The sequence below is a fragment of the Seriola dumerili genome, unplaced genomic scaffold (genome assembly GCF_002260705.1).
Source record: "Seriola dumerili isolate Sdu_G_001 unplaced genomic scaffold, Sdu_1.0 BDQW01000040.1, whole genome shotgun sequence".
Lineage (NCBI taxonomy): Eukaryota > Metazoa > Chordata > Actinopteri > Carangiformes > Carangidae > Seriola > Seriola dumerili.
The window spans coordinates 2496131-2513037 of NW_019174295.1; the positions used below are offsets into that span (position 1 = coordinate 2496131).

Sequence of the window (16907 nt, forward strand, 5' to 3'; positions counted from 1 at the left end):
AAAAACGACATAGTATAGTATGGCATAAAAAGTCATAAAAAACGACATAGTATAGTATGGCATAAAAAGTCATAAAAACATCATAGTATATTATGGTATAAAAAGTCATAAAAACGTCATAGTATAGTAAGGCATTAATCGACATAGTACAGTACTGCATAAAAAGTCATAAAAACGACATAGTACAGTACTGCATAAAAAGTCATAAAAACGACATAGTATAGTATGGCATACTGTAAAAAGTCATAAAAACATCATAGTATATTATGGTATAGAAAGTCATAAAAACTTCATAGTATAGTAAGGCATTAATCAACATAGTACAGTAAGGCATTAAAAGTCATAAAAACGACATAATATAGTACTGCATAAAAAGTCATAAAAACAACATAGTATAGTATGGCATATAAAAAGTCATAAAAACGTCATAGTATAGCAAGATATAAATCAACATAGTACAGTAAGGTATAAAAAGTCATAAAAAACGACATAGTATAGTATGGCATAAAAAGTCATAAAAACGTCATAGTATATTATGGTATAAAAAGTCATAAAAACGTCATAGTATAGTAAGGCATTAATCAACATAGTACAGTAAGGCATTAAAAGTCATAAAAACGACATAGTATAGCACTGCATAAAAAGTCATAAAAACGACATAGTATATTATGGTATAAAAAGTCATAAAAACTTCATAGTATAGCAAGACATAAATCAACATAGTACAGTAAGGCATTAAAAGTCATAAAAATATCATAGTATAGTAAGGCATTAATAGTCATACTATAGTATGGCATAAAAAGTCATAAAAACGTCATAGTATATTATGGTATAAAAATAAATAAAAACTTCATAGTATAGCAAGGCATAAATCAACATAGTACAGTAAGGCATAAAAAGTCATAAAAATATCACAGTATAGTATGGCATAAAAAGTCATAAAAACGTCATAGTATAGTATGGCATCAAATGTCATACTATAATAAGGTATAAATGTCGTAAAAACGTCATAATATAGAATGGCATAAATCGACATAGTATAGTAAGGCATAAAAATTCATAAAAATGTCATGGTATAGTAAGGCATAAAACATCTTACTATATTCAGGTATAAAATGTCAGAAAAACTTAATTAACCTAATGTGCATGTCTTTGGACTGTGGGAGGAAGCCAGAGTAACCAGACAGAACCCACACAGACACATGGCCAGAGATCGAACCCGGAACCTTCTCACTTTCAGGCGTTGGTTCTAACCACTTGGCACATTTGGTTGTCTTGGAGATGTACCTTCTTGGAGACATTGATATGATCTATGATCTAATATGAATTCCCTCCAAACATAGTGTGAACGAGTTCACCCATATATTGGTAGGGACAATTCTTTCCTTCCAAAATATTGGTAGGGACATGTCCCTACCGTCCACATGCAAACCTACGCCCTTGCTGCAACCTTTAATCCCACAGTGCAGTGCCCTTTGTCTAACCCGACCCCCTGATTACGTGATCGAGCTGTGCCTATACAATACTGATCAAACATACAAGTACATGCCATTGTAATCATCACTTACTATTACAATAATGAGCATTTTGTCACATGCACTGTGTTTTTTCTTTTTGTGTAAATGGCTATGGAACGATTAGTGTGTATGATTTCTCTTTGCTCCGACTCCAGTGCCACGAAACTAACCAATGTCCCCTGTTTACTATAAGACAATCAGTGTTGAACTCAGCCAATATGTTTGTGAGAGGGGATTGAATCTCAGAGCCTTGAGCCTTTCCAGACAATCTAACTTTGAGTTTTTGTTCTGTTCTGAAAAAACAAGCAATCATGTAACTCAAAGCATATAATGCATGAAAACAATGCCAGCACACTATTGCAGGCAAATCAGAACAGCTAACCATTTGAATAAAGTAGGTTATGTAATTGCAGCTTTGGGCAGAGCTACTTCAAATTTGTTTAAACATCCTACTAACAGTAAAGGGAATGAGGCAAACTACATGAATCAGCTCATTCGTTAAATAACCTGCTTCTGTTTCTTCATCCAGGTCCACACTTTGTTGCAGTTAACAACAAGAATGAAATAATTGTGACCGATTTTCACAATCACTCTGTGAAGGTAAGACGTGCTGCGTTCAAAAGAAAATCTTTCTCAGAAGTTTTTGAAAACACCTTTATGTGGTCTTAACCTTTATTCATTTAGACACATTCACAGTCATTATATGTATCAAAGTACACATGGAGGTGTAGACAAAGCTTGTGTTAACTGGCTTCCTGTCCCAGGTGTACAGTGCAGATGGAGAGTTCTTGTTCAAATTTGGCTCTCACGGTGAAGGCAATGGTCAGTTCAATGCTCCCACTGGTGTAGCTGTGGACTCCAATGGTAACATCATTGTTGCCGACTGGGGTAACAGCAGAATACAGGTGAGACAGGTTGTTTTCATCACATCTGTAGGACTTAAAAACTTATTGTCTGTGATGTGGATCTTCAGTATCAATTCAGACACAGTAAACTGCCATCTAAGTCACAGCAACCTGAAACCTGCAAATCTGAGTGCCTGAGTATGTTGTGTTTTTCCTGTTTCAGGTGTTTGACAGCACAGGCTCCTTCTTATCCTACATCAACACCTCAGCAGACCCACTGTATGGCCCCCAGGGCCTCGCCCTCACCTCAGATGGACATGTGGCTGTCGCTGACTCCGGCAACCACTGCTTTAAGGTTTACAGATATCTGCAGTAAGCTGAGGGAAGACACATGTCCTGTTCAGACAAGTTAATGTCACATATCGCTTGTGGACATAGAGCTGCAATGTGCCTGCACACTTTACAGTGACCCCAAACATTAATTTCCTTTTTGTTTTGACTGTAAGATCTAATATTCAGAGCAGACAACATATAAATCTGAAAAAAATGTCAGATAAAAAACAACTCAAACCCCAAAAGTGTAATTAAAATGTTTTTGAAAAACAGAACAAGCCAATTATCCAAAAACTAAAGTAACATTGTTTCTCTCTTTCTGAAAAAAGATCTCAAAAGACTATCTTGTTTTAATAAAAGTTTAAAATAAATAAAAATGTAACCGCAGCTAAGAAACAAAACCTGTGATCAGATATTTCCCTATCTGATCACACATGGTTTGTCTACCTGAAACTGTAGAAGGGGAAAATGAACTGGAGATTAGCCTGTGGAATAAGGCGTTTCAGCTCTGTGTCTTCAAAGTGCGACCTCACCAGTAGACAGCCTGACAAATCTAAAGTCGGTGATACACTGCAATTTTTTGGGCAACAATCCCAGCAAACCAACCAGCAAACAGAGTGAGACAGGGAAGCAGGGAGGAGTCAACCACACTGTTTCCCCCCCCCTCGAGGAGAAGACGACGCTTTGTGACTGAAGTACAGTAACAATGCTCAGGCTTTTTCTTGAACACTGTTGCATGTCAGTGTGCTCCAAAAAATTCCCCTGTGGTCACTGCCTTATGATTCCTCATCAGTAAACACAACAGAACACATACACACAGACAGGAATGTGTTGTTTCAAAATAAATGATTTCTTATTCTCATTCTGCACCTTATCACTCTGACTAAATCCCTGCACATGAATATAATAATTTTTTGTTAACAATATGCAAATTTTTTTTGGTTTTTGTACCCAAAGACAAGCAAAAAGAAGCACAACAGTTAATAGGATGAAAAGGTTTTTGAACCAGCTCAAATCTTAACATCAAGTCTAACTAGTCTTTCTCTTCTATTTACTCAAACTTCTTCTGTCTGATCCCACTAGTTCTTGCACTTTTGTGTATTCATATCTACAACCTGATATAGTTGTATATATGCATATTTAGATGTGTGTGTATATATATATATATATATATATATATACACACATATGGATTTGGTGTCCATGTTATTTCACTATATAGCCTACTTATTCCAGCACCTACTGAATCAAGAATTTCAACACTGGAGTATATACTAATACAGTAGTAGAAGGTCATGCCAAGTAGTAGCCAACTGAATGACATCAATGGAACAATGTTGTATACACATTATTTGCTGTATTTTATTTTTGCAAAGGATTTAATTTATTTTTAATTTTCTTTTCTACATAATTTGTTCTACAAATTATTTTTCTAATTGGTGCGTTTGAACTGTCTCCTCTTTGCCAAACATCATTGTACATAGGTCTTGTAACTTGTAGCACTGAAAGCCGTTCTCTCTCGTTTGCCTCCTCCTCCTCCTCCTCCTCAATGAGCTCACATCCAGTTATACACAGTAACTTCTTCTTCCCTCCGCCAAAAACGTATTGTCGTAAGTTGTTGTTGAACATTGCACAAAATACAAATATTATAAGAGTTATATATAGTTTGCAAGAGTAATATATGCCTCTGTGTATAGTTATCATTTAACATAATCAGAAAAGTGTAGTGTATATTACAATCATATTCTTGTTGTAGCTCACAAGCACCTTTTATCAAGGATTTTCCAGTGGTTGCATTCATTTGCTTTGTGGTTCGGTGTTTTGAAGGTTTTCTGTGTTTGCTCTTAGAGAAACACAACACCAGCTAACACGCAGTGACACTGAGAGTTTTTCCCCTGTGTTTTATTCTTTTACTGTCTGAACCCTATAACTGATCTCTCTCCATATGAATTTTTCACTTATTGGAAAACTCTGTAATGACAGATTTATTTGAATTCCCTCCTCCATTAATTGTTCAATTCAATAATCCTGTTTTTTTTTTTGTTTTTTTACTATCTCTCACCTGTACTGGTCACTGACCTGCTCATGTCTGTGTGAAATAAAGGAATAAAGGAAGAACATATAAATGAAACACAACCATCAACCATCTTGTGTAGCCTACTGTATACTACAAGAGGCCAGTCTTACAAGTAATCACTATGTAATCATGGCAAAGGTATGATTGTAAATATTAAAGAATAACACGACAAACTGTTGTGCAGATGCTCTGTTTTGTATAACCAGACTTGAGAATGCATTTATTTCTATAAAACGGTTAGAATGATATATTTCTTTGGGGAATGAACATTCATATGCTTGTTTTTTTTTTTTTTTTGGCAGATTAGAAATCTGCTTTTCCATGTCCTCACTTGTGGCCTTATAAAGGAGCTTCAAGCCTGCCTGAGTGCCATCCTGACAAGCCTTTACTGCTCTCTAGTGGCTGCTTGAAAAACTGCTGCAAACACAATCAGTTACATGTTGTGGAAAATGGCAAAGTGATGGGAACTTTACTAAATCAGATTGTTACACTACGTCAAAAATAAGTTTCTCTGAAAAACTCAGATTAAAAGACATTTCAATTTATATATTTAGCAGTAATGGTTTTTTTTCTAGTTTTTCGAGCGTTTCTATTGTGTTTTATTTAAAAAAGGACTTCCTCCTGTACCATGATTATTTTGAGTTAGCAGTAATATTCATTTTAAACACAGGTAACATTCCAGCAAAAATCTGATATTGGCATCTTCATTGGAAAAATGTCAAAATCAGTATCTATCTTTGTGTTGTTACAGTGCAGCAACCACAAGCATCAGGCACCCAGTGATGTAGCATGTAAACACACTTTAATCAGCCTAATGAGTGAACAAATCATTAACATTCAAATTTCTTTTCTCACAAAGTTTATATAACAAGCTTGAGACAGAAATACAGAATAATGGGAAACAGCTGGGAAATGGCCACAGATCAGACAGCGATTCATTCTCTTTTACCTGTAACTATTTTTGTTAAGTTACTCTGAACAAACTGCAAGATTCAGGTACTGTCTCTGCTTCATGTTAATGAATTTGTATCACATCATACAGGCAACTATTTATATGGCCCCTCATTAAAACCACATCTCTGAAGAGAGACAGAAAAAAAAAGTCACGACTGAGTCATTACCAAAGCAGGAGGAGGAGGAGATGGAGAGAACTCTTGTTTTCTCACCTCCTCCTTAAATGTTCTTGCTGTACGAAAAACTGAATCAGCAGCACCAAACTGTCCCAGAGAGTTATATGAGGATGTTGGAGCAGAAAAGAAAAGAAGATGAGGGTGAGAAAACAGAACCACAGCCCAGAAGGTTTTTGGAGCCATAACCAGGAGATTACACATATCAAAGTTCAAGAACTGGGTTATTTAGGTGTAAAAGATTCTGAGTCAAATTTCAGTAATTCTGGCTGACAGTGTCCTGATATCAGAAATGATTAATTCACCGGGTTTTAACTACACCAATTTTGCAGAGCCACTATGGCAAAACCATAGTACAGGTCAGTAATACAATAATGTACCTGTAACTAATATCCTGGATGTCTCCTGAAAAGATGGTTCGTAAGAGTGAGCAAAGTGGGTAGAGTGAGAGGATAGTTTAAAAAAAAAAAAAGAAAAAAAAAGTTTTACAAGAAATTAGTCTTTTTACCTCTTTTAATCTCATTGTAAACTCTGAGAAACACTGAGCACATTAAGAGCAGGTGAAAGGGTCACAGACAGGTTACCAAGATTGTCACATCATGTCACATTTATCAAGACAGTCCAAAAACGGCAAAGCTGAACACGAATGAAATTCAGCGGTGAAATGTATGTAGGTATTAAATGAGGTACAGCATCTTAGACAAAACATTCATCTGCAAATACTCAAAGTTAAAGAACAGAGTTTTGCAGTTCTAACGTGAACATCTTAGACGTCTGAATGAAAACAGATATAAGGAGCCTCTTGAGATTTACTGCAGGAAAGGCCATTCTCAAATATCATCACTCATCAATGTTCTTAAATGTTTCTACTATGCTCCTCAATAACATCAACACAAGTACAATGTTGTAAGATGGCAAACATCCCACTTGTTGGTCCTTAACACTAAGGGGAAATGTACAAGCAAAAATAAAGAACCATAAAAATTATTAGCTCAAATAAGAAAATGTTAAAAAAAAAAAAATCATACATTTATAAAGGAAAGAAAATATATATAATTAGCATGAAACATGTACTTTTACATTCAAAATTGAATAAAATGGCATTAATTAATCAAAAATAATGGAAAATAAAGATCACACTGGACCGAGTTGGATAAGAGACCTAAAACTGTTAGGACCAACTTGCAGCACCAGGACCAACTCAACAAATAGCAATTAATAAACTGAGAAAGGATTAATTAATGGAATATAGTCAGAGAAATGCTGTTGCAAAAGCAAACAAAAAAATAACATGTAATAAAACTTTCATTCAGCATTCCACGGGTTTTCATTTTAGTCAATTCTACCAGGCTCTTGTCTGTGAATCCTGACAGTAGTGGAATGTCTTTTACAGTAAAACACATCTACAGCATCACCCATTGATATATTTGGGGACGTAGCTGATTAACTGATTAATGATGATTAATAATTTGTCATAAGAATATTTGAAAAAAACATTTGCTTTGTCTTACACCTTCTCATTTTGAAGCAGACTGATAAAAATGTTTCAGATTTTAAAATATCTCAGACAAAGCTAAATGTGCCATGAGTATCACTGCTCAAAAAATAAGCTCCAAAATGTGACTCAGCAATATACAGAGGAATTTTTAACAAAAAAGTCAACAATGTATAGAATAATAAAAAAAGAGGATACATGAAGACGATTTTAAAAGGCAGATGATAGAATTATTATCTACTGATATTAAACATCCACAAAACAAAACAACCTGAGCCATTAGTTCCTGGAAGTTTAGTCACTGAGCTGAAATCCCAGTGAAAGCTGGCCAGTTTTAGTCAAATCAGTCTGATAACTATCAGCAATGACCGACTGTTCTTCAGTCTAGAATCAATGAGGGAATCTTAACTGTCAACAACTATCAATGTGATAACTACATCATATTTCCTTCAGGTTCTACCCAACAAGGCAAGAGCACCAACCGTGCCTGGCAAAAACTTAGCCAATGAGTTTATGTACAGTAGTATAGCATAGCAGTTGCTAATGGGATAAGAGCTGTATATGCCCTAATCAACAAGAGCATCTGAGGCATCTGTATCCCAGCAGACACAGTGATATAGACAGCAAAGCACCTCTCCAGACCCCCAGCCACAGCAGTCAAGGGGTATAAGCCTACAGTGTGTGTGTCTATGTTGAAAAATTCCAAATTTTCAACCTCAAAACATGAGAGAAATGAAGCTCTTCATTCCAACCAGCGTGATTAGACACCTGGTGATCCTTATTCATCGTAACCCTCATTTTGTAACACCAGTAAGACCAACAAGTAACGGCTCAAATGCATACAATACATTTCTCCAAGGGTCAACCTTAAACCCTGCTAACAGCAAATCTGAAAAACACTGGCATACATGAGTTTACTGTTAGATAGTTAAAATAAACACTCGTCACTGTTCTCTCAGTAATAGTGGCATATCTGCAGCCTGCTGCCTGGATCATTTTTCCCTGGGCTGAAGAAAGGGTAGACAGGCTCTTCAAAGCAAGTGTCAAACATGTAAAGTCTCTTCATTGTGACGGCGTCATAGAAACTAAGACGCCCATTGTCATAGTCTAGGTACACACCGACTCGGGGAGAGTTCCAGTAGTCAGCAACTGGGATGCGCCCGTCCTCCCCATTGGCATACAGCCGGTCCTGCAGACACAGGCTCCAATATCCTGAGGAGGGTGTGAGGCTGACAAAGCCCTTTCTGTTGCTGCACTCAGTGGTGACTCCCAGGTACCACACACCTTTGTCTCTCACATCCACCTCCCAGTAGTGCTGGCCACTGGCGTACTGGGCTGTGGCAAGGACACCACAGAAGCGGGTGAAGCGGCCTGGCAGGTCTGGCTCCTGGTTACGAACACGGCCCTCCTCCACTTTGGTGTCAAAGTCTGAGATAAGCAGGTTTAGGTGAGCGGTGTCTGGGTCCAGGGTGAGGTTCTGAGGCACTACACAGAGTGACAGTGAGAGATTAATTCTCCTCGCTCCTACATTGGAGTGAAGCTGGCAGTACATTTGGGGAAAAAAATTTAATCTGACATTTTTGTCGAAGAAAACCAAAAACCAAAAATATCTATTTGGTGTTCGTTGCTACAGCACAAGTAGACTGACCAGCCAACTTTGCCAAAATTTTACACTGCCTCCAAGTACAATGACACATCCAAATAGTGTTATGTGATTAGTTACACTCTTAAAAGGACATCCTTTGGCTACATGTTCTTGGTATACGTCTACAGTTGAATTTATTCGAGTTTACTCAATTGTTGTATTAAAATTGTTTGTGTAGTCAAAGAATATACTAAATACTACATGTAAATGTGCTTAATATTAAAGGTATAGAATGTAATATGTATTGTACAATATGAATGATCAGACTTTCATTTAAAAAAAAGTGTAAAGCATATAATATAAAAATAATTTTGCACAAACTAAATTCTCCACTGGATCCAACTTAATTTTTCTCAATTGTAGGAGTCATTTCTGAATTTTGTCTTCTCACAGAACAACACTGAGTATACTGGCTTTTGCTCATTTTGCTCACCAGTGTATAGTTGCCAATAATCTGCAAACCATGCAACCTTCACACAGGAAGTCCTAGCTAGCTGGCAGGTTTGAACCCAGAACAATCTTTCTGTGTCGTGAGAGTGCTAACCACTGTAACGCCATGCCGCCCACAAAAGATCATTCAAGATAAATACATTTATGTATACTGTTAGTCTATAGCAACATTTTGCCTGGGTTCAGTGTATACTTCTGTGCATAGAGTCAACTCACTGGTATGCAGCACATGCATCATCTTCTTCCACATAATAAGCTGGAAGGGCCCTGAGAAGTCTGTAAATTCAGTCGGACAATTAACTGGATCCAGAGATGTGAAAGGCTTGCAATGGATAACTCTGTAGGGAAAAATTCAATAAAAATGATTATGCAAAGGTTCATTTTTTTAAAAATAAAAATTTTATGGGATTTATAGAGGTTCATATTAAACAAACAACTATAAGTTACTTACTCATTGAATGTCTCAGCAAGGCTCTGTTGGAAGAAAAGAAAACACATTGACTTATATCAAACACACTTGCTATTGAGCTCATCGTGGAAGAGAATGTTTTTAAATCTTTGGTTCACACCAACATAGTCTGAAAGATACTGTGTGTGTTCATTTCAGGAATATTTTTTGAAAAGACAAATCAATTCAATGCAGTACTTTTGGTATATAATCCTTATTACACACTGACAGAAACAGAAACTGTTATCCACATCTAATACGAGGCTCTAGCAGAGGCATGGTGATTTAAGAGTTAAACCATCTCTGTGATCCACGGCTGACATGTTGGACTGACCTCAAAGCTGGTTTTCCCACTGATGTGGCTGTGGATATCAGCTATGGCTTTGTCCACAGCTTCCGCCTCTGTCTCCACCGTCTTCAGGTTGTCATCTATGACGGCCATGGTGGCGACTTCCTCAGCATCCAGGCTCTCAAGCAGGGAGTCTCTCTCATCTAGCAAGAACTGGACCAAGGCACCAACATCTGCCTCGATCTTCTCCTTGAGTCTCTTTTTCTTCAACTGTGGGGCAGAGGTTCAAAGATTAGAATGAAGTTGCTGTGTAAGTTCAGTGTCAGCTGTAACATTTTATTGCAGTGTATATCTTGATGTTAATTACATAAAGCACTAAATGAATAATAATTAGGGTCTCTGAGCTGGTTTGCACTTCTGCATGTAAGTTATTTGAAGAAACAGGGTGAAACTGAGAAGTTAGAGAAGGTTGTTGACAGGGAGAAATTCTTCTCATCGGTAGTCGAGGTATTTCAGTGAATAAAAGCTCTCTGGAGCTCTGGGATGTCTTACGCTGAAGATGTTTATTGAAACTTGGCCAAGGCGAAAGGAGGAATCATCAATAAAGTACTCTGTGCATGATGTCACCTCAAATCTGAAGCAGGAGCCCCTGTGGTTAGTCTTTATACACTTCGAAAGATTTAGCTTACAGTCCATAATTGGTCAAATATCTAAAAGAAAAGGGGCGAGGAGGGATGTGTGAATTGATTATTGGTCCATTAACCATAAACAAGGAAGCATGATTAAACACTCCCAGGTGCTGATTCTCTGAGCACCCAGCCAGTTGCTACTGACCATCCAAGGTCTTCTGTTATCAACCATCAGCATTTCCAGCACCAGCAATATCAGAAGAAAACCACAGCTGTGTCTGGAGATTTAAAGCAATAGCTGTGGCACAGCAACCTAGGGCCTCCCACTGACCTGACTCAGTCCTTCATTCATTCATTCATTCATTAGGTGGACAAGAGAAAATTCTCTCACAGTTGTAATCTTGAAAGACTGCCTGAACCAAACAAACACTGCAAGCTTTGCCTGCAAATATGCAAATGTCACAAGTCAAAAAATGAACTAAAAAAAGAAAGAGTCCATTCCATACCCTCACTTCACTTTTGGTGCGCTCATCAGTTGTTATAACTTTCACACATTGAGACTTCTGCCAGTTGAGCTCCATTAGCCTCAGCTTTAACTCCATCTGTAACAAACATGTAGATCACATGACACATGCACACACAAAAACATGATATAATGAAGCATGATATTCCAGGCTTTTAAAGTACAAAGATTTTAGATTTGGTGAATAAGAAATCTCCGATCTCTTTGCCAACTTACCTTCATGTCATTTACAACTTCTGGTACTGGTGCCACCTCATGGTGCCTGAAACAACAAAGCAAATGGCCAAGTTAGATGTTTCCAGAGAAATTTATCACACTCTCAAAACATTTGAGGTGCCCAGCTTTCTTGTAAACTAACAGAAGCTATTGTTATATTCAGTTGTCTTACTAAACTGCCATAGGTATATACTTCCGAAGTCAGTGTTGAATGCATTTCCCTCCTCAAAAAACAATGGAAAAGCAAATTCTTTAAAAATTATTTATCTGTTTGCAGTTTTCTTCATCACTGTTTCTGTTGGTACATTGCTGTTTGCTGGTGTCTTTCTATCTTCACTTGTCAATGAATTTAGTTGAGTTTATTACATTTATTTGTCAGGGACCATGAACAAAAAACATCAGCCTCATACAAAGACAAGCGTAAATTTCCATCTGCAGTGCCTGGGCATGTAGACACAAACCAATATAAAAAAAATTGTGATACCAGTGACAGGATGTGAGTCACACAGTCATACATGCATGTGATGACAAGACCACTTGTAAAAACATTGTTGGTGGTCAAAAAATGGGCTTTTTAACTGTGGGTGCACGCTTTAGGAACACAATGATTTTCACTTGCTTGTCAATTAATTCACCCCTGACAAAATTTCAACAACCCTGACATTTGCTAAAACTCCTGCATTACTCTATGACCTTTTGGATTTGTGTAGTGATAATAAATGTCCTCTGCTTTGGAAGATATCACGACTGTTTCGATCTATGTTCATGTGTGTTATTCATAACTTTCTTCACCCAATCACAGGCAGATGCAATGGATGGCGGTGTTTTAGTGGAATGAAGTCAAAGAAATGTTTCTCACATATGATTGTGATAGAAAACTTATTGATGGAAGAATTTTCAGGAGACCCACATGTCTTATGCAGAAGCATTTATTGGAGGTCAATTGAGGGAAATAGAGATGAGCAATTAAACTTATTCTGGAGGTTATCTTCCTTGTAGGGCGCATGTAAAGTCATACAAAACTTACTATGTGCCCAAATAAGGATATTCTTCATGGGATCACAGCACCTATCTATACATGTCTAAAGATTCAATTTAGTACCAAATAAGTCTCTTATCTTTCATGCAGTACTTTTTCAAGGAAGAGTCTGTCCCTGAGCTGAAGGGCCCCTGTGTTATGAATGGTCACTCCCTCGACCGTAGGCTAAGTTTATCATATCTTTTGCGAGTGTAGGGTCTCTTCTAGAACCTTGGTTGCTATGGCAACTGCCATTGGGGACTGGGCCAGCTTGACTCAGTCTCTTCACAGCTATCCTTGAGACAGACAATAAACTATTGCTTCTAGGGCTTACTTGAAATTGACCTGTGGAAGCACTGCCTAATACTTCGTTAAGAACCAAAAGAAGGAAGAACTCCATCACAATGATTAAAAGCAAAAGAGAGTAGGTAATGATGTAAATTACAAATCCAAATGAGCTGAAGTCCTTTATTACAGTAATTTTAACAAAAGTAAACTGTATAGCTCCCACATAAGTAAATACCTGATCTCAAAGCTTTTAGGTCTCAGAGTATTTTTCCCTTATCAATATAAATGGGTAAATGAAGAGGTTTATACACTACACCTACACACAAAAGTTGATTTAAGATGAGGTCAATTCTAAATTCTTGGATTCAAAATTACAACTGCACTAACTTCAGATAACCATTTGGGGGAAAAAAATAATCAAACTGTCAGTTGGACTGGAAGCTTAATCCAACGGTTGAACAGTATAAAAACCCAGAAGGCACAGTGAGGTGCTATACTGTTTAAGGTAAGAGGCCAGTAGACACAGATAAGAGTTGGTGCATTGTGAAAAGTGAAGAACCTGACATCAAGGGCAAAAAATATTAAGTAAAGAGGTCTGTGTTGCACAAGGCAAGATACAGGAAACTGGCTGGTTTTTAAACCAGCTACACAAAGTACAATATGTATCTTTAACTAGTAATTCAAAACAGTGACTTACACAGATTTGTTTAAGTAGTTATTCTAGGTATATTGAGTGGATGGTGGATTCATTTTTACATCACCAAACTCTGCAACAATAAAAATGACTGTTTGTGCTTAAAAAAGGATGTAAAAAAACAAAAAAAAAAAAAACAAGAACAAATATTAGGCTAGCGAAACCTGAATAGATTTTTCAGATAGTAATGTTATGTTCATGTTAAAGCTATGGTTTGATAAGGGGAAGGCTCAATAATATTATGTCTATTAGTAAACTAACTGTACTGAGACCTTCCATCTACCCTGCAACACTATCGTCACATTTGTCCTTGGTGCATTCTTTCTCAGCCCTTAACTCGTCCCTTACACCCTGTTAGATACCCATGTAGACACTCTAATGTGCTATCATTGTACTAGAGCTACTACAATTAGTAGACTGGAAGAAAATACTATTTTGATAATCAAGTGTGATTCTGTACAGCCTGTGCAGCTTGTGCAAGTTGTGATGGCTGTTTTTCACCACTTTTTGTCATCTGATAGACCACATGAATCACCAATTAAATCAATAATGAAAACAATTGTTAGTTGAAGCCCTCTACTGTACCCACAGCTGTGCTGCTAAACACAGTATATCATCAGCTGAATCCATATTTTCTACAACACTCACACTAATGTCTGAAACACTTAAGTTTGTGATGTTCCAGTACAGACATAAAAACGTCTATGTCCTGCAGTTGCTGATGAATTCTAATGGAACGGGACAAATTAAGTCTGCAAAGGTTTTATGGAGAAGAAGAACGCATTTGATTTTAAGGTATTTGTACAGATTCCTAATTGGTCACAACTACTCTTGTCCTGATTCCTAAAAAGAAGGTGACAGTGTTTAATTCGCACAAGACAAATGTCTTGCTTACCAAACAGAATATTACTCTTATTTCCCCACATAAAAAGTGAGAACACGACCAACCTGTGTGATCTAGATTCCCGACACACTACACAGATGGGCCTTTTATCAGTCTGGCAATACAGTTTCAGCTCTTCTCCATGTTGTTCACACTTTCCATCTACTTTAACGGGCTTGGAGGGTGTGGGACAAGACCCCAGACACTCCAGGTCGTCCAGTTTGGCCACCAGGTTCTGCACCAGGTAGTTTTTGGTGAAACTCCTCTTGTTGAACACCTGAGAGAACAAAGAAAGCAACTGAGAAAGACGCAGAAACCTGCTTGTAACCAAGTACAAAGACAGTGTTACTTTGTTTGTAGTGTGTATTTATTTATTCTGCATTACGCCGTCTATTTTTAGCTAAAACTTAAAGTTAACTGGTTACTGGCGAACTTACATGCTGATGAATTTTAGCTAGGTAAAGCCAGCTAGCTAGGTATCATAGCAACAGTAGCTACAAAATGCACTGCGTAGCTAATTCAAGACTACCCGTCGACCAGATACTCTGAATTAGCTGATAAAAAAACTTGGAAGTAGTACTCTCACAACTGCACAAACACATTCTGTGAAGAAAACACGGTGGGAAATACAGAAAACGTGTATTTACTTACCGTTCGACACTGAGGGCACTGGTAGCCGTAGTCTCCGCCATTTTCATCCCAGTGCATGCAGATACAAAACCGACAGAAATTGTGCCCGCATTTCAGTATAACAGGGTCTTTGAAGAAGTCCAAACAAATCGCACATGTGAGCTCTTTCCTCAGGTCGTCGCCAGTTGCTCCGGCAGTGGCCATGTTTACAAGCCAACAGCAGTACAACAACTGCAGGAGGTGGAGGAGGAAGGAGGGAGGGGAGGGACGCAGGCACATTTGTGGTGCGTCATTTTCCATCTTAACCAATCAGAGACCACCTTCGCCTTCCCCTCTCTCAGAGTGGCATGAAACACCTGAAGTAAACCTGCATTTCTGTATAAATTTGGTCAAATTTTCATCTAAGTCAAAATAAACAAACACAATCTATTTTTACTATTGACATCATTGTCTTGTTCTTGTCCATATTGAAAACATAATTTAAACGTTGGCTAGAAAGAGTATGTGAAACCCTTAGCAAATGGCATTAACAAAAGTTAATAGGAGGCAATAGTTATTAAACCTGGAGTCCAATCAATGAAACCATTGGAGGTGTGGGTTAGAGCTACTTTGATTTCTAAAGAAACAGTTTGAATTTGCTATTCACAAGAATCATCTGCTGACGTGAACCATGCCTTGGAAAAAAAGGTCTCTCGGAAGACTTACAATCAAGAATTGTTGATTTGAATGAAGTGGGAAAACTTGAAAAAAGTCATCTCAAATCGTGTTGGTATTCATCAGTTCACATTTCGACACTGTTTGTAAATGGAGATTATTTAGTTCTGTGGCTACTCTGCTTAGAAGTGGGCTCCCAGCTGACTCCAAACGCACAATGCAGAATGATCTGTGAAGTAGAAAATCAATCCCAGAGTAGGAATCATTGGAGCTGCTTAGCATCTCTGTTCATGAGTCTTCCCTATGTCACTGCTGGGAAAATGTTTTGTGGACTGGTGAAACCAAGGTTGAATTGTTTGGGAAAAACATGCAGCTCTATGCATGGTGTAAAAATGCCACTGCATACCAACATGGAATCATCATCTCAAAGGTGAACTACAGTGAAAGAAGCATCATGATTTAGGGAGTGGATTCTTTGCTGCCTCCTGGGCCTCAACAGCTCGACATCATCAAAGCCAAAATTGCTCATATGTGAAAACCTACTAGTTCCTCATTGTGTTTTTTTGACAGTCATGCTGTTAGACTGTTCTTTTAACTTTAAATGTGCTCCCCTGACAGCTGGACACTTCATGATTGCAGTACACCAGACCATTGTGAATGGCGGTGTTCTGAATTTTTACAATGCCTTGTGTGGATGTCAGCAATATACTACTGCCTCAACATCCACCAGAACTAGGAGCAACTCTGGGGTTGTTGCAGAGGTAATTGCTTAAAGTAATTCTATCTTAAACCAAATTATCTGTTTTTTAGAGGTGTATGATTATTCTAATAGTAATAATCATAATCATAAGTGTATGGGTGTTACAGAGAGAAAATTGTGTGAAAATTACCAGTTCTTTTACACTTTTTTTTTTTTTTTAACAGTGCATGTGAATCAACTTGCACACTAAAAATTAAGCTCATTCCAATTATACAACTATGAAAACAGGGTGAAGGGCTGGTCTATTCTACACAGGATCGAGCACATAGTTTGCAAATACTGCCGTGGTGTCTCAGTTCAAAGGCTACCAGAAGCTACCTGCAACTGTTCAGATGTCATGACTCAATCAACACTCCTTCAATATCAATATCACAACTTTGACCATT

At 37.6% G+C, this 16907-nt stretch overlaps 2 protein-coding genes across 7 annotated transcripts in view; one reads left to right on the forward strand and one right to left on the reverse strand.

Annotated features, from left to right (window-relative positions):
• The window catches only part of LOC111217210 (tripartite motif-containing protein 3-like), a 38180-nt gene extending 33242 nt beyond the window's left edge, over positions 1-4938 (forward strand). For all 6 annotated transcript variants that reach the window (XM_022738981.1, XM_022738982.1, XM_022738980.1 and 3 more), the window contains 3 exons: positions 2047-2117; positions 2282-2422; positions 2586-4938. In XM_022738981.1, coding sequence (XP_022594702.1) covers positions 2047-2117; positions 2282-2422; positions 2586-2738 — 365 coding nt within the window. In that variant the 3' untranslated portion in view covers positions 2739-4938. The remainder of the gene's footprint in view (positions 1-2046; positions 2118-2281; positions 2423-2585) is intronic.
• Positions 4939-6394: 1456 nt separating this feature from the next.
• On the reverse strand, positions 6395-15368 carry LOC111217227 (zinc-binding protein A33-like). The gene is made up of 8 exons (XM_022739004.1): positions 15129-15368; positions 14543-14754; positions 11595-11640; positions 11362-11457; positions 10272-10496; positions 9941-9963; positions 9706-9827; positions 6395-8879 (listed from the first exon to the last, which is right to left on the reverse strand). Exons 1-8 carry the CDS (start codon positions 15309-15311, stop codon positions 8350-8352), a joined length of 1437 nt encoding a protein of 478 aa, XP_022594725.1. The 5' UTR covers positions 15312-15368; the 3' UTR covers positions 6395-8349.
• Positions 15369-16907: the final 1539 nt, after the last annotated feature.

What these genes read in the sequence shown, in the direction of transcription:
- LOC111217227 (XM_022739004.1), bottom strand. Translation starts at nt 15,311, where the DNA reads ATGGCCACTGCCGGAGCAACTGGCGACGACCTGAGGAAAGAGCTCACA. An exon ending in GCACCAAAAGTGAAGTGAGG is followed by an intron (nt 10,497 to 11,361) that starts GTATGGAATGGA and finishes TCTGCCCCACAG; the next exon opens with TTGAAGAAAAAGAGACTCAA. An exon ending in GATGCATGTGCTGCATACCA is followed by an intron (nt 8,880 to 9,705) that starts GTGAGTTGACTC and finishes CACTCTGTGTAG; the next exon opens with TGCCTCAGAACCTCACCCTG.